Source organism: Triticum urartu, chromosome 5 (assembly GCF_003073215.2).
Source record: "Triticum urartu cultivar G1812 chromosome 5, Tu2.1, whole genome shotgun sequence".
Taxonomy (NCBI): domain Eukaryota; kingdom Viridiplantae; phylum Streptophyta; class Magnoliopsida; order Poales; family Poaceae; genus Triticum; species Triticum urartu.
Window position 1 is genome coordinate 596,564,550 of NC_053026.1, and position 23,914 is coordinate 596,588,463.

At 42.8% G+C, this 23,914-nt stretch overlaps 1 protein-coding gene and 1 pseudogene across 2 annotated transcripts; one reads left to right on the plus strand and one right to left on the minus strand.

Annotated features, from left to right (window-relative positions):
* LOC125507500 overlaps positions 1–15,047 on the plus strand; it is a 40,830-nt pseudogene extending 25,783 nt beyond the window's left edge.
* On the minus strand, positions 5,897–10,598 carry LOC125506209 (probable glucuronosyltransferase Os04g0103100). Of its 2 annotated transcripts, XR_007282603.1 has the most exons (5): positions 10,153–10,598; positions 8,051–9,259; positions 7,906–7,937; positions 6,489–6,608; positions 5,897–6,165 (listed from the first exon to the last, which is right to left on the minus strand). XR_007282603.1 is itself a non-coding variant. In XM_048671072.1 (3 exons), the coding sequence occupies exons 1-2, from the start codon at positions 10,437–10,439 to the stop codon at positions 9,175–9,177; spliced, it is 372 nt and encodes a 123-aa protein (XP_048527029.1). In that variant the 5' UTR covers positions 10,440–10,598; the 3' UTR covers positions 6,622–7,937; positions 8,051–9,174. The 2 variants fall into 2 exon arrangements, 1 of the variants encoding a protein (XP_048527029.1); XM_048671072.1 differs by lacking the exons at positions 5,897–6,165; positions 6,489–6,608 and having other exon boundaries at positions 6,622–7,937.
* Positions 15,048–23,914: the final 8,867 nt, after the last annotated feature.

Genomic DNA, 23,914 nt, shown 5'->3' on the forward strand with positions numbered 1-23,914 from the left:
CTATCCCGTGGATGCTATCACAGAGTCTCAAAATTGCCACCTTATGACGCAATGGATTAATATGAAGGTCAAGGCGGCTGTTGGCTCTGTTTTTCCTACTGAACCTGGCGCAACTTTTCACTGCCGGCCGATTGCAGAAGGATATGCTAGGGTGATGGTGGATGAAATAACGAAGGGATTTGAGGACCTCCAGCTTGACCACCCTACCGGTGAAGGGGAGACTCGGCTGGGTTCTGCTCTGAAGACTCCATGCCTATGGCGGAAGGAGCTCATCAACCTTCCGAACTGGACGCCTCCGCCTACTCCTCCTCCTCCGGCGAGTCAGGGCACTCCGCCTCCTCCTCCGGCGAGTGACGATCAGGGCACTTGGCCGGCTCCTTCTCCGGCGTGTGGCGGCACTCCGCCTGCGCCGGCGCGCCCAAGCAGCCAACCTCCTCCTTCTCCGCCTCGTCAGCAAGGGCGGAAGAGATCCGCCGCCGCTCCGGCTGCTCCGGCGCGTCGTAGTCCTTCTCCTCCGCCTCGTAAGCAAGTAAAGAAGACAGCCGCTCTGTCTGCTCTACCGGCGTCTAGCAGTACAGCCAGAGGTGGGAGGACATACAGATTCGGTCCTTCTCTGAAGACTCCAGAGAAGTTACCATACGAGAGGACCCCGGAGGAGAACGCCGAGATCGCATGAGAAGAAGTGAGGAACTACTTTGAAGGGGTGAAAGCAAATAAATATCCACCTCCGGAGGAGAAGGTAGATCCGGTGAAAGCGAAGCGCACTCTGGCTGCCCTGACAAAACCACCCAAGTCTCCACCGAAAGGCAACTATGAGCGCATTATTGGAAAGGAACTTGCCAAAGCGGAGCGGTCGGGAAGTACTGTCAGTGATCAAAGGCTGAAAGAACGACGAGCTGGGAAACAAATTGCCTAGCTCGGCGAACAAGCGAAGCAATCGTGCCCCCCGCTCAAGGTGCCTAGCGACATCGTCGCTAATGATCCGAGGATGGTGCCCGGTTATAGAAATCTTGGAGATTACCTGCCCGATGATGTACATTATGATTTCATGGAGGTGCAGATACAATGATACGAGTACGGGAAGCCTCTCGTCAAAGATGAAAGATCTCTATCAACGATGATGCAAAGATTGCATGATTGGTACTTGAAAATCTGCAGAGAGTCTGGGGGAGGAGTACTTTGTATGTGAGAGTTAAAAAGGAGCATGACCTCGTTGGAATTGAACTGTTGCCTGTTCCATTTGAGGAGTTCTTTTAGTTTTTCAATCAATTGGCCCTCGATAAAGCAACGATCACCTGCTACTGTCTGTAAGTAGTACTACTTCTGTCATTAGGTCTCTCTATATAGCTCAGCTCTTTCATTGCATGTATTTATAATTATCCTCACTATATTATGCAGATTGAAGATCGCCGAATTGAAGAAAAGACAAATCGGTGATATTGGGTTCATTAACACAAATCTCATAGATGCAACTCAGGTTAAATTTCATGCCGCAGATACCGAGGCCAACTTGCTACGATCGTTGGTAATAAATGAAAACAAAGATATAATACTCTTTCCTTACAACTTCAAGTGAGTGTTACTTTCTTGTGCATATTCAGTTTCCCTTATATATTAGTCAAGGTTATAGTAATGTAATTGATGAGTTATGCATGCGTGTGCAGTTTCCACTATATTCTCCTAGAGATTAAGCTTGAGCAGGGACTAGTAACCGTCTTAGACTCAAGAGGAAAAGATCCCCAGGACTATGCGGACATGACTCAAATGCTCGAGAAGTAAGTTAAATCGATCATTATTCACCATATCAGCAACTTTGTTCATTTCCTGATATCAAGTAATTTTTTTATTGTAAAGTAAGTTAAAGCTCCGGGACTCCCGAAGAAGCTGCAATTTAGACACCCGAAAGTAAGTACTATAGTAGCATGTTCCGCGCATCTCCTAGTGATTCAAGCGCTAGTTTCATCAATACCATTTGGCATTCTTGCTTATCAGTTTGATTGACCTCTATTTCTTGTAAAGTGGTTGTGGCAGGAACAAGGGAATGATTTCTGTGGATACTACGTTTGCGAGTACATCCGCCACACGACCTGTGAGCGGGGCTACACTGACGAACAATATGAAGTACGTAAATAACAACATTCACAATTTTATTTTATTACCATCATTTGTGTTGAGTTTCATTCATTCATATATATATATGTATTGACCACCTTCTTTAAATTAGATGTTTCGAAAGCGGGATGAACTCCTAGCACCAGCTCGCATGCGAGCAATTCAAGAGGAATTGGCGGCATTCTTTCTTGACCACGTGATCCCTGAAGACGGAGAATACTATGTGGACCCTGAGTCCGTATTATTATATTTGTAAGAGATAATTATTGTATATATGTAGCCGGTAGTGTCGGATAGATATACGAGAACTTGTTGTTCGACCAATCTCTCGGAGAAGGAGAGGTGGTCGATATCACTTCTCTCTGTATGCATATATGTTCATGACGATCTTCTGTTTCCTTCGTTTGCTTACTAGCTAGCTAGCGTGTGTAGTCCTCTCTATACGTATGTATAGTACGTAGCGTCGACCAAGCACGGACATAAGAGAGGACACTTCACTCTGTTAATTATAGCTAGCTAACACAATATATGAAACACCTAAATTAACCCCCACCCCCCCCTTTTCAAAAAAACAAAAACCCCAGCCACAGAAATGCTGACGCGTGGATGCCTATTGGTCCCGGTTGGTGCCACCAACCGGGACAAAGGCCCTCCTACCTGGGCTCCACACACAGGTCACGTGGAGGCCCATCTATCCCGGTTCTGGATTGAACCGGGACTAAAGGGATAGGGCATTAGTACCAACCCTTTAGTCCCGGTTCAGGAACCAGGACAAAAGGCCCTTACGAACCGGGACAATAGGCCCTTTTTCTACTACTGGGGGCTTCCTACCGTGTGCCGCCCACCTTCCCCAAGAGGCTCTACCCTGCCGTAGTCCGGGTGGAGAACACCCTACGAGTGTGGGCGATGTCGAGGTGGAGGGGCGCAAGGGGGCTGACCGAGTTTTTCCTCTCCGCCGGCTACCGCCACCTCCCGAGGGGCTCTCCGGTCATGTTTCGAGTCGAAGAGGTCGGTAACAATGGCTATGCTATCGGGATCATCATGAGGTTCACCAACCCCTTTGACGCCAACTACCTCCTCGGCCATGTTTTCTGGTGTGGATGCGAGTTCATTGCATTCACTATGTACAACATCTTCACCGACTTCGGCAACGCCTTCCCCGCCGATGAGCGCATGCACACCCTCCCGTACCCCACCGACGACGACGAGTGAAGGAGTTGGCCATGGAGGAGAGGAGTTGGCCATGGAGGAGTTATCCTTGGAGCCCTGGAGCAAGCAACCAAGCCGGTGGTGTTATCTTATCTAGGGTGTAGTTTTATTATTGTCGTGTTGGGTTGAACTATGAACTATCTATATAAGTTGTAATGGTACTATGTATGTCGTGCTTTGGACCTGTTTATCTATCTTTAATGTGGTACTATCTAGCTCATGCAATGCTACTACTTATGCTACTATATTGTGATGTGTTCTATCTGTTTTTTTCTATCTAGTTGATATTGGCCAGTTGATATATATCGTGGTGTGTTGCATGTGTGCATGCATGTATCTAGGCCCTAGCTAATAGGGTCACCCTAGCTAGTAGGTGTAGGGTGCAAATTTTTGTACAACCATGGACATGCAACTGAAATGCCCAAAAGAAATATTTCTGTGCTCCTAAAAATATTGCTTTAAATTTTACATCTGGCCATTATTTTTAGAGCAAAACATGAACATTTTCTTGGACCTATTTCAAGCGAATTTTAACTTGATCATTTCCAAAAATGTTTTCTGAGGCTTTCACATATCCCCATCAAATTTGGGTTTCATGGAGCCATAGACATGCATAAAAAGAATCACAAAACAATAGTGGACAAGCAACAAATATGTAAAGCAAAACAAAAAAGTACAATACATACGGCCCAACATTTATCCGACACAAAAATTTGGCTAAAGAAAAAACAAGTAAAGAAGTATATGTTTGTTAAAGGTTTATTTGCTGAAGCAACATTTTATTTTAGAGGTTTTAGTCGAAGCATTTTTTTTAAACATGGGCGCCTCTATGCTATAAAACTGGGCTGGTGCCCCTACGCGGGTGGGCTTGTCCCAATTTGGGCCTGATTATTTTCTCACGACCCAATATCTATTTGGCAGCAAGATTTGTTTTTCTGAATTTGGGGGGTCTGCACTCTGTTAACTGAAGAACAAGAACAGAGCATGAACACTGGATATCTCTGCTTCGATTTAGTTACAAGAACTTAGCATGGCGCACATATCGCATCCTATTACCAAAATATCATTGGGTCTAAATATCATTACCAGAATTCAGGCTTTGCTTCACACAAATTCAAATTCAGCTAACAAATGATCCTTGACTTACTGAAACTACTAGCTAGACACAATAACTGAAAGTAGGGACCCCTGACTCCGAAACTAGCTTGACAAACATAATAAAACTGTAACAATTTCTAGCGATTGATGAACATCAAGTAAAAGAAACCCATAGCAATGACACACAACAATAAAATGCTCCAGCCATCATATTTGCTTGCTGCTTCAAATCGATCAACTGCTTTAGTTGCTTGCCCATTTTATTCAATTCACACTTCACTTCAACACTATCCATCATTGGATCGGCTCTATCCACCAAATGTGAGGCGTGTTCCACACCAAGCTGCCCCCCAAAATCGAAATTAAGCTCCTGTGTTGAAGCCTCCAATTTCAACCTCTCAACGTACTCATCGAGCTGCTCGAAATGTCCACATTTCTTTAGAACCTGAAAAACAAGGTAAATAGGGGTCGACGGCGGCATGAACCCCGGATCAGATCCACCGCCCAAATTCGATGGAAAAATAAAGAAATTGATCCATCTGCTTGGTGCGGTACACGGATCTAACCTGTCCCGGTTATGGCTTGCTCAAGCATTTGGCTAACTCGCGCCCACGGTTGCCATTTTCCTCTTTCACACAAGTCAAACGCTTTAGAGGCTCAATGCGCGGGCAATCGGGGCATCTTGTCAACGACACTGGACCATAGTGCGGCCATGATTGGCGGGAGGCCAAAGTTGAGCTAGACATCACTCGCCGGCGGCGCGCTTTGTTGCCAGAGAAGAGGAAGAACAAGGTGGGGGAAAGGGGAAAGGGGAAGGGCAAGCAATGGGGGTGGGCTGGCTCGGGCTCGTGGATGGCTTGGGTCGGGGCATGCTTATGTGGATAATTTGTGGGTCCCACACGCATGTGAGTAAGTGCTAGGTCCCACATTCACTACAAGAAATATGTCAACTTGTGACCACCACTATTGGTCACTGAATGGTCACAAATTTCCATTTGTGACCTTTTTGTGACCAAAAACATAAGGTCAAAAGTTGGCCGTCATAAACTGACTATAGCGACCTTTCTTCTGGAATGGTCGAAGACGTTTACGACCAAAATATGCCTACTGTTTTGTTTTGGTCGCTAGCAGCACCCCCAGGCCACGTAGGCATCCGACGTGGCAATCTGATGTGGCACAAGAATCAGCCCGGTCCAATTCGGTTTTCTACATGGGCCTAGCCCAACAATTCGGCATTTTTAATGTATTTTTTCCCTATTAATTTGGTTGACTACATGGGCCAAGCCCACATTTTAGCCTTTTTATTTCTGGGCTGGGCCCTTTTTCTCAACAGTTTTTATTTTTTTTCTTTTATATAAAAAGGGGTCCACTTGTCACATGGGTCCCAGCTATCAGGGTCATATTATTCATATTTCAATTTAACAGTAAATAAATAACTGGTATTTAAATTGGCAGTATTCAAATTGCACTGACAGAAAACACATGTAATACTTCAAATTATATCAACCAGATTCATGCAGCTCCTACTCTCCAAATAACACGTAATACTCTTAACACAAACTTTACAAGCTCTATAAGTGGAATAACGATACAAGCTCTACAGGTATGGCAATCACAATTACAAGATCTATAGGGTAACAACTAGATACTTCATAAGCTCTACAAGTGTTTTCTTCTTCAGCATGGAGCTCCTTCGATAGCGATCATTTAGAACTGGGCTAACAGAACAGCAACATGCCGTCCACCCTGTTACATGAATAAGCTGAGAAGAATCAGAACAAATAGAACCAATATATTATCAACATTCCATTCAAAAAAGAACAGTTCTGTATATAGAATGATAACACAAATCCAGCTAGTACCATGCTTTTTTATTCATACAAGAAAACAGAGACTATGAATATGCATGAAGTGCAGGTCCTGTAACCTCACCGCAACACATTGCACCTAAAACAACAATGCCATTCTACTACCACGACCATCCATTCAATAGGCAAGATCTAACATTACTAGTCAAAGCACATACACTAACATCACAAACACAGGATAAAGGGAACCGAGAGAGACACCTGTGGATGACAACATCGATCTGGATTTAGTTAGCATTTGTGAGGAGGTAGATTATCACCATGGTGTGCTTGATGATGCACATGACCATCATCTTCTTGCCGCCATTGCATCCGTGCGCTCTATGATGGGGGGGTACCAATGCATCCAAGTAGAACAAAATCACCATTATTAAACCACATCTTCAAGTACAAGCTAAGTATATATCAAGTGAAAGCGAAAAAAAGTTGAAAAAAACACTGGAAATAATTACTTCATGTCATGCAGAGTTCAAACTAAATAAACATATGCAAAGTTCAAACCAAAAAACATATGCAAAGTTCAAACCGAATAAACATATGCATGATGGTGTCCTGTAGATGAACGAAGGACAACATCTACAAGGTTAGCCAAGCTTATAATAAAGACAGATTGAGATAGCAGAGTTAAATATCGGTGACATAGGCAGCATAACCATAAGACAACACCATATACTTGCTGTGCGGGTATATATAGTAAATCAACATTGTATCTTGCAAGTCAACAGTTATCATAGAGAACAAGATACCATAAGATGAATGATGGCACTCAAATTCTAATCTCACATAGATAAAATTCACTGCCATAGTAATAGTACATCTTCACTTGGATATATCTAAGAAGTCCAGTTGGTTCTCACAAGCAAGTGTTCTCAGGTTTGCCTTAACATGAAAGGTTAACTTGTACTTAACTGTGAGCAAACAGTACATAACAAAATCATGGATTTGATTTCAAGTAACCAAGAGACTAATTAATGTGTTACTGCCTGATACTGTCGATCAGAAAAGCATAAGCAGCAAACAATATCCTGCATATCAGTGGAAACAAGGTGACAAACAATGTTCCAGGGAGGTACTTTATATAATAAAAACTAATAAAAACAAACTAGGCACCTGCATATCACACGGCGGTAGTTTTAGATAATAAAAACTAATGTTCCACGCATAGTCTTAGCGCTCCATCAAAGAATCAACTAAAATTACTTTCAAGCAAACAGGTTGTACATCGATCAGGTTGTAAAGGACAAAAATTCAAGGGTGTACCTAGTGCAAGAAGGCATTTACTAGGTTTTGAAGCTAATAACAATTAGCATGCACCCATCACTTGTTGGAGTTGGTGCGTGGTCAAATTCAACTAGTGTAATGTATCACCTATATATAATAGACCCATCTCTCCAATGCAATTTCACGGACCAAGAAACATAGGTGTTTATTTCTTCCTCTGCTAAACTATCTCCATATGGATACCAGCTAATGATACGCATATCGTATTAAGGCAATGCTTTGGATGGCACATATTCTGCAAGCTACTGCTAATTTGCAAATACAAATGGACGCCTAACAGTGCTCGCATAGAATTAGCAGAGCATGGTAGATTTACAGCCATCAGGGGAGGGGACACCTGAACCCACGTCGGCTGCTGCAGGGCTTGTGCTGCACACAAACACACACATACATGTATCAGAAACAATTCAGTCAACACTCTTGGCAGGCAAGAGGCAAGTTGGCACTCACAGGGTTGAGATAATAGCAGGAGACGTGCGTACCTGAAGGGTTGAGCGATTGGTCCGAGCCCGGAGAGCAGAGGAGGCATGGCGGCGGTGTGCTGGCGCGCCTTGGAAGCCCGGGAACCTGGAGTTACCGATGGTCAAGAAAGAAGAGGAGCAGAGCAGGCCCTTGATGGCCAGCTAGATGCCTCCCTCCTGCTCCTCAATGATGGGTGACCTGCAGTAACAGATATGTTATACAACCCGGGATCAAATGTAGCACATACTATCGTTGTAACAGTCTTCTCTTGTGTCTGGCAGTATCCAAATTTACTGTTACTTTTTAAAGTTAAGCTGAATCGTCTTGTAGGAACAAAAGAAGAAATGAGTTGAGTCTCTAAATCTGACCATCCTACAAGATTAATACCGAGTACACACATCCAGTCAGCATTTTAAATCTAAATGTGATACTAGTGCTGATATGGTCAGTTATAACAGGTTCACCTGAAGAAAAATACTACTCTACTACCACTACCATCGATTCAACTTACAGGATCTAACAATACTAGTGAGCGCACACAGACTAACATCACAAGGCAGGAGAGAATAGAGGGAACGCGGACCTGATGATGATAATGTCGACATTAAACTGTACTATATGTGCAAGTAGGCCACTCTACCCAGTGAGATTAATACACTACAGAATCTATCTAAGACAAGACCGCCACCGACATTAAACTGTACTATATTTCTAGACAGCAAACTAAATAGACGGCTGCTCTCAAACCATACATCCAAACGAAGCAAACGAGGACTCTACGGAAACCTTAGAACATGCTTTACAACTCATATGTAGAGGACAACTTGAAATTATGAGCATAACAAACTCGTTTTTCAGTTAGAAGCTCGCTGCCCAAAACTGTCAGGTAATGCAGTTTTTTAACTGAACCAAATTTAGTTTACGGAACAGCCAGAGAAATCCAATTCTACAGGATACATGATCATATTCAGACTAGAATGAAAACAGCCAACAACTCACAACGAGGCATTTGTTAGTATACTACAGGAACACAAGATGCAATAACTAAATCAGACGAAGACCAAACTATATAAGTTGTGTCAGTGACATTCGTCACAATCTTGTTAAATACTCTAAGAAAAATTACTCCACACATGCACATGTCTCAAGGAACCAGCAGCGCTGCTTGCTCCCTTGGTCCGGCTCCTTGCTGTGCAGGATGACTGAGACTCGGATGCAGAGCGAGCTCCCTGCAAATGACATATTGTATCAATGCTTTGCAGTAACAAAAGAAACTCACATACAATAGAACTTGCGCAATAGTGTATCAACACCCCAAAGGAGGCATTACAAAATTCTCAAAGAATGTTTCCGAAGGGATTAACCTCACAGCAACACACCAAACCTGAATATACTACCACTCTACTGGAACCACCATACATTCAATCAACAAGATATAACAAAATACCAAGTCAGGAAGCACATGCAGATAACTATGTTTGTGCAAATCAGATCTTTTGCATAGAACAGTACATCCTATTCAAAAGAATATAGAGACCTCAAGCCATGTAACTACTGAAAGAAGAGGGAATGAATGCAATTCTATATAGACAAAAACACATAGCAAAACTTCAGTATTTGGTGGTACAATGAAAGAGAAGTTCAGTTGAAGAATCCCTAATTGATGCAAGATTTGCTACAAGTGAACTATCAGATACATCAATATCAACACACAGATGGTCAATACCTCATAACACAGAGCTAAACTGCAGGGTATAACCTTTGTAAAAAAATTGCAGGGTATAACTAAATCTAGTAAAATGGAGTAAGCATTTGACAAGGGAATACTAGTCTGTCAACTACAGGCTCCTGTTCGATCCTTCAGTTTCAGAAGTTTCAGATCGAATTCTTGATACAGGGCACCACACCAAAATGTTCAGTTTGAAAACCAAATCCAACAGAGGGCTGCTGGGCCTCGTACAGCAGGCGAAGGGGAGGCGGCCCAGGTGCGTGTGGGGAGGGGCGACGCAGAGGACGAGTGGGCATCGTTGCTTAGATGGCGGGGCGACAGAGACGCGGGGGTGGTCGGCGGCACCGGATCACGACGGAGATGAAGCGGGGCGGTGGAGTGGAGGGGAGATACCTGATCTGGCGGAGGCGGTCGAAGAGCGGCAGGGAGTAGATGCCCTCCTCGTCGGCGAAGTAGACGACGCCATCGAGGAGGTGGTTCTCGACGACCTCGAGGCCGGCGTTGAGCTGGTGTGGGCGGAAGTCGACTGCGGGGGAGGCGTTGAGGCCGTCGCAGCAGCCGGCGTAGCGGTGTATGACGGCGGTGCGGTGCAGCGTGAGGGCGGCCTCTGGGGAGGGCTTGCTGGCCTCGACGACGACCCAGAGCACAGGCGGGCGGACGAGGCGCAGCGTCTGGCCCATCCGGTTGATGTAGTAGGCGAGGAGTGGTGCGGGGGAGAGGGAGAGACGAGGGAGAGATGGTGAGGGGAGGGAGGGACGGCGAGGTCGGCAGTGGGTGGGAGGTTGGATCGGGAGGCGGCGGGGAGAGATTGGATCGGGAGGTGGTGGTGGCGGTGAGGAGATGGGGGGAGGAGGGGTGCGATGAGGGAAGGGGTGTGATGTGAGCTAGGGTTTGGGCTGTGGTGTGCGTGAGAGGTGAGGGGGTAAGGGCTACCGTTGGATCCAGGAGCATCCAACGGTGTTTGATGCATGATCCGCATGAGATGGCTATGGCCCAATCAGAACGGAGTACGTGTGTATAACGTTATGACCATTTAAAATTGGACGTTATGACCATCCAAAATTGGTCGTGGTCAAATAAAAATAAAATGTAAAGTCATGTCAGCATTTTATTTTTCATTTTTTTAGTGTCCAAAATGATTTTTTTGTTAAGAAGAAGCTACCAAATAATTGCACAAGGGTGCATCTTTAAATGGCAAACAATTTTGCTTAAGGAAGTTTTCATTTTCTTTGCATGGAAATTTCATTTTTCATTTTTCGAGTGCCCAAAATAAGTTTTTTTGTGAAGGACCTATCATATATTTGTTGCAAAATTGTACCAAATCATTTTCCTAAAATACTAGGTCATATTTAATATACAATTGACCAAATGGTTGGGTGTAAAAAGTTTTGATCCACCTCTCGTGAAAAAGACAAATTTCCGCCGATTCAGCTGGAAGCGGGTCAAATTTGAACTGCAGCTGCCTCATAGTTTGCTATTTATTTTTTCCAAAAATCATTTCTAGGTACATAAGTACCTATTTAATGAGAGAAACACCAAAAAAATTCCAAGATTCAACCACTAGCTAGGAACGGTCATTCCCGCCGTTTTGACCGCATTTTGAAATGGGCATAAAAATTTCAAAAAAAATCAAAAAGTTGGGAAACCTTCGCATTGTGTCATTATATGTGGCCAAGTTCCCAGTAAAAATAACAAACTTCTAATACGGCAATTATTTTAAAAAACTGTTCTCAAAAACGAGCTATCACGTGTGGAGATCAATGGCTTTCAAGCCAAATGATCAATCTTATGGCCACATTCATGGCATAGTTTGTTCAAATGATCTCATATTGTGCAAAAGGGTGCATATTGGAATGGCAAACAATGTTGCCTAATGAAGTTTTCATTTTTGTTGGACGAAAAAACCATTTTCCATTTTTCGAGTGCCCAAAAGGAGGGTTTTTTGTTGCAAAATTGGACCAAATCAATTTTATAAAATACTAGGACATATTTAATGCACGATTGACAAAATGGTTGGGTGTAAAAAGTTTTGATCCACCTCTCGTGAAAAAGACATATTTCCGCCGATTCAGCTGGAAGTGGGTCAAATTTGAACTGCAGCTGCCTCATAGTTTGCTATTTATTTTTTCCAAAAATCATTTCTGGCTACATAAGTACCTATTTAATCAGAGAAACGCAAAAAAAATTCCAAGATTCAACCACTAGCTAGGAACGGCCATTCCCGCCGTTTTGTCCGCATTTTGAAACGGGCATAAAAAATTCAAAAAAAAACAAAAAATTGGGAAACCTTCGCATTATGTCATTATATGTGGCCAAGTTCCTAGGAAAAATAACAACCTTGTAATACAATAATTATTTTTAAAAAGTGTTCTAAAAAACGAGCTATCACGTGTAGAGATCAATGGCTTTCAAGCCAAATGATCAATCTTATGGCCGCATTCATGGCATAGTTTGTTCAAATGATCTCATATTGTGCACAAGGGTGCGTCTTGGAATGGCTAACAATGTTGCCTAAGGAAGTTTTCATTTTCTTTGCATGAAAAATTCATTTTCCATTTTTTCGAGTGCCCAAAATGACTTTTTTTGTGAAGGACCTCCCAAATAATTGTTGCAAAATTGGACCAAATCAATTTTCTAAAATACTAGGAAATATTTAATGCACAATTGACAAAATGGTTGGGTGTAAAAAGTTTTGATCCACCTCTCGTGAAAAAGACAAATTTCCACCGATTCAGCTGGAAGCGGGTCAAATTTGAACTGCAGCTGCCTCATAGTTTGCTATTTATTTTTTCCAAAAATCATTTCTAGTTACATAAGTACCTATTTAATCATAAATACATGGTTTGGTGGCGATACGTCGAGGTTTGGGCGGTGGCCGAGGCCCCCAACTCTAGAGCGCGTAAACTCGCATGCCCGCTGCGTGGTCACCGCGTGGCCGTGGCGTTGCCATGTGTTCTGGGCAGCCTAGGCATGTCTAGTGGGTTGGGCACTCCCCAGGTAGGTGCTAGGAAGAAAATCACAACATAAGATTCTCACGAGGAGACCGATCGATGCTCAAACATGAATAAGCAGCCAAGTGTTTGATTAGTGGTACGGGAAATGCACATGGCCAATGGGCGTGAGTTTTGGCCTAGGATGATCATATACTAAGGAGAATGTATTCACAAATTTTCAGCTCAAAAGGAGGATCCTAGGTGGTACTTGCTTTGCAAAGTACCACACTGGACAAAAATATGAATGTTGAAGCTGGGCTCAAAATAATGAATGTATTGAGCTGAAATTTGGTGGAGGATGGTTATTTGGGCATAGGAAAGCATTGTAGAAAATTGATATCATTTTGACATGCCAAAGTAGTACTTCCTTCACAATGCTCTTCTATGGACAAAAACTTGGGAAAACTAGTGAGAGAGATTGGATGAATTAAATGAGCTAAAAATTGGTGTAGGTAAGTTACATAGGTGTGGTCATGCGCTGGTAAATTTTCAGATCATTTGGGTAAGCCTAGTTAGTACTTACTTCACAAAGCTTCTCTCGAGGTAGAAACTTTGGAAATTTCCTGAGAAAGATTTACTAGGAAAATTGAGCTGAATATTATCATGTGGCAATGATTTGGGTATGGAAGAGTGCCCGAAAAGTTTGAGGGTAATAGGAGGGGTCTATATAACACTTGCTTTGCAACGTGCCAATTTGGCCGTAAAATATAAATTGAACCTGGACTCACATAGATGATTTGACTGAGCTGCAATTTGGAGGAGGGTGGTAATTTGGGTATATGAAGGAACTGTATAAATTTCATGTCATTTAGAGATATAAAAAGGTACTTCCTTCACAATGCTTCTAGGTGGACAAAAACTTTGGAAATTTGCCGAGGAAGATTTGCTAGGCAAATGGAGCTGAATTTTGTCATGCGGTAATGATTTGGATAGGAAAGAGTGCCCAAAAATTCCGAGGGCAATCAAGAATATATTAATAGCAGTTCCTTCATAAAGTGTTGTTGTGAACAGAATAGGAAAATGAATATTGTTGAATTAGTTTGAACTAGGCAAGGAAGGATTTTTACATATTTGATGTAGATATGCCCCAAAGAATTTATGAGATTTTTTTGGGAATTTTGGGAATGATAGAAATATAGGTTGTTTCACAACCTAGGGCAAAAACTGCCACATGGACATGACACATAGGCAAAACTGATGAGATGGCGCCTAGTCATCACAACCCACCACAATCTACAAGGCTATGACCATCTATATTGGTCATTAACAACTAGAAATAAGGCAGCGGACTAGCACTGTTTGCTTTGTGACCATTTCGTGTAAGGAAATTACGACCTTTCTGACCAAAATGGTCGCAATGGTTTAGGGTTTGGAGCCCCCTGAACAGCTTTTGACCAATTGGTCTAAAATGGTCATAAATTTATGACCACTTCTTCGAGGTTCACTGACAGAAGGTCATAAGTTGACATATTTCTTGTAGTGATTCATGTGGATAACTGATGGGTCCCGCGTGTCATAACTCAAACCACTAACCCCTTATGTTTTGCATTTCATGGTTAAACAGGGCCATGTCGCATTGGAGCTATTGTTGACTACAAATAGGTCGCATCAGAGATATTTTCGTCAACTACATCGCCCCTCATCCAATTCATCTCAAAGATGTCGCACAGGGGCTATAGACCCCTTATTCCAAACCATGTCTGTTGGCTCCCAGTACACCCCCCTGAAAGTGAGCAAGTTAGATATTGTGTCATCAAGACCGGGGACGATTGCATGTCGATTGAGGATGGAATGCACAATCTTCTTGTCACCAAAGTTGTGTGTGGTCAGGGACATGGCATCAACATCGGAAGCTTGGGAGATGACAACTCCAGAGTCGAGGTATCATGTATTACAATTGACTCGGTGCAATTATGTGGCACGACCATGGTGCCCGGATCAAGACATGGCAGGGACGAAGTGGGTTCGCGAAGAATATCACGTTCCAGAACATGATCATGGACAACGTGCAAAACCCGATTATCATTGACCAGAACTACTGCGACTCGTGAAACCATGCAAGAGTCATCAGTTGAGGTCAACAACGTCACCTTCAAGAACATTAGAGGTACAACGATTTTCAAGGAGGCCATCAAGGTGAGCTGTAGCACGAATGTCCTATGCTCCCAAATTGCTTTGGGGAACATCCATCTGAATTTTGAAGGTGGCGAGGGTGAAACACAGAGCACTTGCGAGAATGCAAAATGGAGAAAAACAGGAAATGTTGTTCCAGTGCTCTGCAAGGGCAAACAATAAAGGAAACTTCATAATACATTTTAATGTCAAACTTTTTGGTGAATCTGTAAGTTGTCGTTATGATCACCGTGTTATAGATGACGTTTGAGCAACCCCGAAGTCCATCATACGTTAAGAAGTGACTACGATACTTCATGGTCTAAGGAACTAAAGCATACTTTAACTCTTCGTGTTATAACGATTGACTTGTGATGACATCATCTCAAAGTATAACAATAAAGTTTGCGTTAATTCAATGTGATCGTTCTTCGAACATCATATTCTCAGTTTTGTTTTAAGACTATCATTACACGTAATGATATCTCAAGATCCGGAAAACATGATCAGAAAACAACACTTGAGCTAGTCTTAGAGGCAAAACTAGGAATCAGAATTTACCGTTTATGTCGTGGACTTAACACGACATATGTGTTGGGGAATGTAGTAATTTCAAAAAAAATCCTACGCACATGCAAGATCATGGTGATGCACAACAACGAGAGGGGAGAGTGTGTCCACGTACCCTCGTAGACCGTAAGCGGAAGCGTTAGCACAACGTGGTTGATGTAGTCGTACGTCTTCACGATCTGACCGATCAAGTACCAAACGTACGGCACCTCCGAGTTCAGCACACGTTCAGCCCGATGACGTCCCTCGAACTCCAATCCAGCCGAGTGTTGAGGTAGAGTTTCGTCAGCACGACGGTGTGGTGACGATGTTGATGTTCTACCGACGCAGGGCTTCGCCTAGGCACCGCTACAGTATTATCGAGGTGGACTATGGTGGAGGGGGGCACCGCACACGGCTAAGAGACGATCAACTTGATCAACTTGTGTGTCTAGAGGTGCCCCCTGCCCCTGTATATAAAGGAGAAAGGGGGAGGCGGCCGGCCTAGGAGGAGGGCGCGCCAAGGGGGAAGTCCTACTCCCACCGGGAGTAGGACTCCTCCTTTCCTTGTTGGAGTAGGAGAGAAGGAAAGAGGAGGAGAGGGAGAAGGAAAAGGGGGCTGCACCCCTTGTCCAATTCGGACCAGAGGGGGGGTGCAGGCCTCCTTCCTTTTGGTCTCTTTTCTCTATTCCCGTATGGCCCAATAAGGCCCATATACTCCCCGACGAATTCCCGTAACTCTCCGGTACTCCGAAAAATACCCGAATCAATCGGAGCCTTTCCGAAGTCCGAATATAGTCGTCCAATATATCGATCTTTACGTCTCGACCATTTCGAGACTCCTCGTCATGTCCCCGATCTCATCCGGGACTCCGAACTCCTTCAGTACATCAAAACATATAAACTCATAATATAACTGTCACCGTAGCGTTAAGCGTGCGGACCCTACGGGTTCGAGAACTATGTAGACATGACCGAGACACGTCTCCGGTCAATAACCAATAGCAGAACCTGGATGCTCATATTGGCTCCTACATATTCTATGAAGTGTTAGGGAACATAGTAATTTCAAAAAATTTCCTACGCACACGCAAGATCATTGTGATGCATAGCAACGAGAGAGGAGAGTATGATCTACGTACCCTTGTAGATCGACAACGAAAGCGTTAACTTGGTTGATGTAGTCGTACGTCTTCACGGCCCGACCGATCAAGCACCGAAACTACGGCACCTCCGAGTTCTAGCACACGTTCAGCTCGATGACGATCCCCGGACTCCGATCCAGCAAAGTGTCGGGGAAGAGTTCCGTCAGCACGACGGTGTGGTGACGATCTTGATGTACTACCGTCGCAGGGCTTCGCCTAAGCACCGCTACAATATTATCGAGGACTATGGTGGAAGGGGGCACCGCACACGGCTAAGAATATGATCACGTGGATCAACTTGTGTCTCTAGGGGTGTCCCGTGCCTCCGTATATAAAGGCTCAAAGGGGGGCTGGCCGGCCAAGAGGTGGTGCGCCAGGAGGAGTCCTACTCCTTCCGGGAGTAGGACTCCCCCCTTTCCTAGTTGGAATAGGATTCGCGGAGGGGGGAAAAGAGGAGAGAGAGGAGGAAGGGGGGTCGGCCCCCTCTCCTTGTCCTATTCGGACCAAGGGGGGGAGGGGCGCGCGGCCCATCTCTGGCCACCTCTCCTCTCTTCCACTAAGGCCCATATACTTCCCGGGGGGTTCCGGTAACCTCCCGGTACTCCGGTAAAATCCCGATTTCACCCGGAACACTTCCGATATCCAAACATAGGCTTCCAATATATCAATCTTTATGTCTCGACCATTTCGAGACTCCTCGTCATGTCCGTGATCACATCCGGGACTCCGAACAACCTTCGGTACATCAAAATGCATAAACTCATAATATAATTGTCATCGTAACCTTAAGCGTGCGGACCCTACGGGCTCGAGAACAATGTAGACATGACCGAGACATGTCTCCGGTCAATAACCAATAGCGGAACCTGGATGCTCATATTGGCTCCTACATATTCTATGAAGATCTTTTATCGGTCAGACCGCATAACAACATACGTTGTTCCCTTTGTCATCGGTATGTTACTTGCCCGAGATTCGATCGTCAGTATCCAATACCTAGTTCAATCTCGTTACCGGCAAGTCTCTTTACTCGTTCCGTAATACATCATCTCACAACTAACTCATTAGTTGCAATGCTTGCAAGGCTTATGTGGTGTGCATTACCGAGAGGGCCCAAAGATACCTCTCCGACAATCGGAGTGACAAATCCTAATCTCGAAATACGCCAACCCAACATGTACCTTTGGAGACACCTATAGAGCTCCTTTATAATCACCCAGTTACGTTGTGACGTTTGGTAGCACACAAAGTGTTCCTCCGGTAAACGGGAGTTGCATAATCTCATAGTCATAGGAACATGTATAAGTCATGAAGAAAGCAATAGCAACATACTAAACGATCGGGTGCTAAGCTAATGGAATGGGTCATGTCAATCAGATCATTCATCTAATGATTTGATCCTGTTAATCAAATAACAACTCTTTGTCTATGGTTAGGAAACATAACCATCTTTGATTAACAAGCTAGTCTAGTAGAGGCATACTAGTGACACTCTGTTTGTCTATGTATTCACACATGTATTATGTTTACGGTTAATACAATTCTAGCATGAATAATAAACTTTTATCATGATATATAAGGAAATAAATAATAACTTTATTATTGCCTCTAGGGCATATTTCCTTCACGAAGATCTTTATCGGTCAAACCGCATAACAACATACGTTGTTCCCTTTGTCATCGGTATGTTACTTGCCCGACATTCGATCGTCAGTATCTCAATACCTAGTTCAATCTCGTTACCGGCAAGTCTCTTTACTCGTTCCGTAATACATCATCCCGCAAGTAACTCATTAGTTGCAATGCTTGCAAGGCTTAAGTGATGTGCATTACCGAGAGGGCCCAGAGATACCTCTCCGACAATCGGAGTGACAAATCCTAATCTCGAAATACGCCAACCCAACAAGTACCTTCGGAGACACCTGTAGAGCACCTTTATAATCACCCAGTTACGTTGTGACGTTTGGTAGCACACAAAGTGTTCCTCCTGTAAACGGGAGTTGCATAATCTCATAGTCATAGGAACATGTATAAGTCATGAAGAAAGCAATAGCAACAAACTAAACGATCAAGTGCTAAGCTAACGGAATGGGTCAAGTCAATCACATCATTCTCCTAATGATGTGATCCCGTTAATCAAATGACAACTCATGTCTATGGTTAGGAAACATAACCATCTTTGATCAACGAGCTAGTCAAGTAGAGGCATACTAGTGGCATTCTGTTTGTCTATGTATTCACACATGTATTATGTTTCTGGTTAATACAATTCTAGCATGAATAATAAACATTTATCATGATATAAGGAAATAGATAATAACTTTATTATTGCCTCTAGGGCATATTTCCTTCAGTCTCCCACTTGCACTAGAGTCAATAATCTAGTTCACATCGCCATGTGATTTAATACCAATAGTTCACATCATCATGTGATTAACACCCATAGTTCACATCGACATGTGATCAATACCCAAAGGGTTTACTAGAGTCAATAATCTAGTTCACATCGCTATGTGATTAACACCCAAAGAGTACTAAGTTGTGATCATGTTTTGCTTGTGAGAAAAGTTTAGTCAACGGGTCTGCCACATTCAGATCCATACGTATTTTGCAAATTTCTATGTCAACAATGCTCAGCACAGAGCTACTCTAGCTAATTGCTCCCACTTTCAATATGTATCCAGATTGAGACTTAGAGTCATCTGGATCAGGGTCAAAACTTGCATCGACGTAACCCTTTACGACGAACCTTTCACTTCCATAATCGAGAAACATATCCTTATTCCACTAAGGATAATTTTGACCAATGTCAAGTGATCTACCCCTAGATCACTATTGTACTCCTTTGCCAAAATCAGGGCAGGGTATACAATAGGTCTGGTACACAGCATGTCATACTTTATAGAACCTATGGCTGAGATAGGGAATGACTTTCATTCTCTCTCTATCTTCTGCCGTGGTCGGGTTTTGAGTCTTACTCAATTTCACACCTTGTAACACAGGTAAGAACTCCTTCTTTGACTGTTCCATTTTGAACTACTTCAAAATCTTGTCAAGGTATGTACTCATTGAAAAAACTTATCAAGCGTCTTGATCTATCTCTATAGATCTTGATGCTCAATATGTAAGCAGCTTCACCGAGGTCTTTCTTTGAAAAACTCCTTTCAAACATTCCTTTATGCTTTGCAGAATAATTCTACATTATCTTCGATCAACAATATGTAATACACATATACTTATCAGAAATGTTGTAGTGCTCCCACTCACTTTCTTGTAAATACAGGCTTCACCGCAAGTCTGTATAAAACTATATGCTTTGATCAACTTATCAAAGCGTATATTCCAACTCCGAGATGCTTGCACCAGTCCATAGATGGATCACTGGAGCTTGCACATTTTGTTAACACCTTTAGGATCGACAAAACCTTCTGGTTGCATCATATACAACTCTTCTTTAATAAATCCATTAAGGAATGCAGTTTTGTTTATCCATTTTCCAGATTTCATAAAATGTGGCAATTGCTAACATGATTCAGACAGACTTAAGCATCGTTGCGAGTGAGAATAATTCATCGTAGTCAACACCTTGAACTTTGTCAAAACCCTTTTTTCGACAAGTCTAGCTTTGTAGATAGTAACACTACTATCAGCGTCCGTCTTCCTCTTGAAGATCCATTTATTTTCTATGGCTTGCCGATCATCGGGCAAGTCAACCAAAGTCTACACTTTGTTCTCATACATGGATCCCATCTCAGATTTCATGGCTTCTAGCCATTTTGCGGAATCTGGGCTCACCATCGCTTATTCATAGTTTGTAGGTTCATCATGATCTAGTAGCATGACTTCCAGAACAGGATTGCCGTACCACTCTGGTGCGGATCTTACTCTGGTTGATCTACGAGGTTCGGTAGTAACTTGATCTGAAGTTTCATGATCATTATCATTAGCTTCCTCACTAATTGGTGTAGGTGTCACAGAAACCGGTTTCTGTGATGTACTACTTTCCAATAAGGGAGCAGGTACAGTTACCTCATCGAGTTCTACTTTTCTCCTACTCACTTCTTTCGAGAGAAACTCCTTCTCTAGAAAGGATCCATTCTCAGCAACAAATGTCTTGCCTTCGGATCTGTGATAGAAGGTGTACCGAACAATTACTTTTGGGTATCCTACGAAGACGCACTTCTTCGACTTGGATTTGAGCTTATCAGGTTGAAACTTTTTCACATAAGCATTGCAACCTCAAACTTTAAGAAACGACAGCTTAGGTTTCTTGCCAAACCATAGTTCATACGGTGTTGTCTCAACGGATTTAGATGGTTCCCTATTTAACGTGAATGCAGCTGTCTCTAATGCATAACCCCAAAACGATAGTGGTAGATCGGTAAGAGACATCATAGATCGCACCATATCTAATAAAGTACGGTTATGACATTCGGACACACCATTACACTGTGGTGTTCCTAGGTGGCGTGAGTAGTGAAACTATTTCACATTGTTTTTAACTGAAGGCCAAACTCGTAACTCAAATATTTTACTTCTGCGATCATATCGTAGAAACTTTTATTTTTGTTACGATGATTCTCCACTTCACTCTGAAATTCTTTGAACTTTTCAAATGTTTCAGACTTGTGTTTCATCAAGTAGATATACTCATATCTGCTCAAATCATCTGTGAAGATCAGAAAATAATGATACATGCCGCGAGCCTCAATATTCATCGGACCACATACATCAGTATGTATGATTTCCAACAAATCTGTTGCTCGCTCCATTGTTCCGGAGAACGGAGTCTTAGTCATCTTGCCCATGAGGCATGGTTCGCAAGCGTCAAGTGATTCCAAAAGTCCATCAGTATGGAGTTTCTTCATGCGCTTTACACCAATATGACCTAAACGGCAGTGCCACAAATAAGTTGCACTATCATTATTAACTTTGCATCTTTTGGCTTCAATATTATGAGAATGTGTATCACCACGATCGAGATCCAACAAACCATTTTCATTGGGTGTATGACCATAGAAGGTTTTATTCATGTAAACAGAACAACAATTTATTCTCTTACTTAAATGAATAACCATATTGCAATAAACATGATCAAATCATATTCATGCTCAACGCAAACACCAAATAACACTTATTTAGGTTCAACACTAATCCCAAAAGTATAGGGAGTGTGCGATGATGATCATATCAATCTTGGAACCACTTCCAACACACATCATCACTTCACCCTTAACTAGTCTCTGTTTATTCTGCAACTCCCGTTTCGAGTTACTACTCTTAGCAACTGAACCAGTATCAAATACCGAGGGGTTGCTACGAACACTAGTAAAATACACATCAATAATTTGTATATCAAATATACCTTTGTTCACTTTGCCATCCTTCTTATCTGCCAAATACTTGGGGCAGTTCCGCTTCCAGTGACCAGTCCCTTTGCAGTAGAAGCACTTAGTCTTAGGCTTAGGACCAGACTTGGGCTTCTTCACTTGAACAGCAACTTGCTTGCCGTTCTTCTTGAAGTTCCCTTTCTTTCCCTTTGCCCTTTTCTTGAAACTAGTGATCTTGTTAATCATCAACACTTGATGCTCTTTCTTGATTTCTACCTTCATCGATTTCATCATCATGAAAAGCTCAGGAATCGTTTTCATCATCCCTTGCATACTATAGTTCATCACGAAGTTCTACTAACTTGGTGATGGTGACTAGAGAATTCTGTCAATCACTATTTTATCTGGAAGATTAACTCCCACTTGATTCAAGCGATTGTAGTACCCAGACAATCTGAACACATGCTCACTGCTTGAGCTATTCTCCTCCATCTTTTAGCTATAGAACTTGTTGGAGATTTCATATCCTCAACTCGGGTATTTGCTTGAAATATTAACTTCAACTCCTGGAACATCCATATGATCCATGACGTTCAAAACATCTTTGAAGTCCCAATTCTAAGCTGTTAAGCATGGTGCACTAAACTATTAAGTAGTCATCATATTGAGCTAGCCAAACGTTCATGATGTCTGCATCTGCTCCTGCAATAGGTCTGTCACCTAGCGGTGCATTAAGGACATAATTCTTCTGTGCGGCAATGAGGATAAACCTCAGATCACGGATCCAATCCGCATCATTGCTACTAACATCTTTCAACTTAGTTTTCTCTAGGAACATATCAAAAATAAAATAGGGGAGCTAAACGCGAGCTATTGATCTACAACATAGATATGCTAATACTACCAGGACTAAGTTCATGATAAATTTAAGTTCAATTAATTATATTACTTAAGAACTCCCACTTAGAAAGACATCCCTCTAATGTTCTAAGTGATCACGTGATCCAAATCAACTAAACCATAACCGACCATCACGTGAAATGGAGTAGTTTTCAATGGTGAACATCACTATGTTGATCATATCTACTATATGATTCACACTCGACCTTTCGGTCTCAGTGTTCCGAGGCCATATCTGCATATGCTAGGCTCGTCAAGTTTAACCTGAGTATTCTGCGTGTGCAAAACTGGCTTGCACCCGTTGTAGATAGACGTAGAGCTTATCACACCCGATCATCACGTGGTGTCTGGGCACGACGAACTTTGGCAACGGTGCATACTCAGGGAGAACACTTTTATCTTGAAATTTAGTGAGAGATCATCTTATAAAGTTACCGCCGAACTAAGCAAAATAAGATGTATAAAAGATAAACATCACATGCAATCAAAATATGTGACATGATATGGCCATCATCATCTTGTGCCTTTGATCTCCATCTCCAAAGCATCGTCATGATCTCCATCGTCACCGGCATGACACCATGATCTCCATCATCTTGATCTATATCAATGTGTCATCATAAGGTCGTCTCGCCAACTATTGCTCTTGCAACTATTGCTATCGCATAGCGATAAAGTAAAGCAATTATTTGGCGCTTGCATCTTATGCAATAAAGAGACAACCATAAGGCTTCTGCCAGTTGCCGATAACTTCAACAAAACATGATCATCTTATACAACAACTTATATCTCATCACGTCTTGACCATATCACATCACAACATGCCCTGCAAAAACAAGTTAGACGTCCTCTACTTTGTTGTTGCAAGTTTTACGTGGCTGCTACGGGCTTAGCAAGAACCGTTCTTACCTACGCATCGAAAACCACAACGATAGTTTGTCAAGTTAGTGCTGTTTTAACCTTCTCAAGGACCGGGCATAGCCACACTCGGTTCAACTAAAGTTGGAGAAACTGACACCCGCTAGTCACCTGTGTGCATAGCACAGCGGTAAAACCAGTCTCGCGTAAGCGTATGCGTAATGTCGGTCCGGGCCGCTTCATCCAACAATACCGCCGAACCAAAGTG

What these genes read in the sequence shown, in the direction of transcription:
- LOC125506209 (XM_048671072.1), bottom strand. Translation starts at nt 10,439, where the DNA reads ATGGGCCAGACGCTGCGCCTCGTCCGCCCGCCTGTGCTCTGGGTCGTC. An exon ending in GACCGCCTCCGCCAGATCAG is followed by an intron (nt 9,260 to 10,152) that starts GTATCTCCCCTC and finishes TGTCATTTGCAG; the next exon opens with GGAGCTCGCTCTGCATCCGA.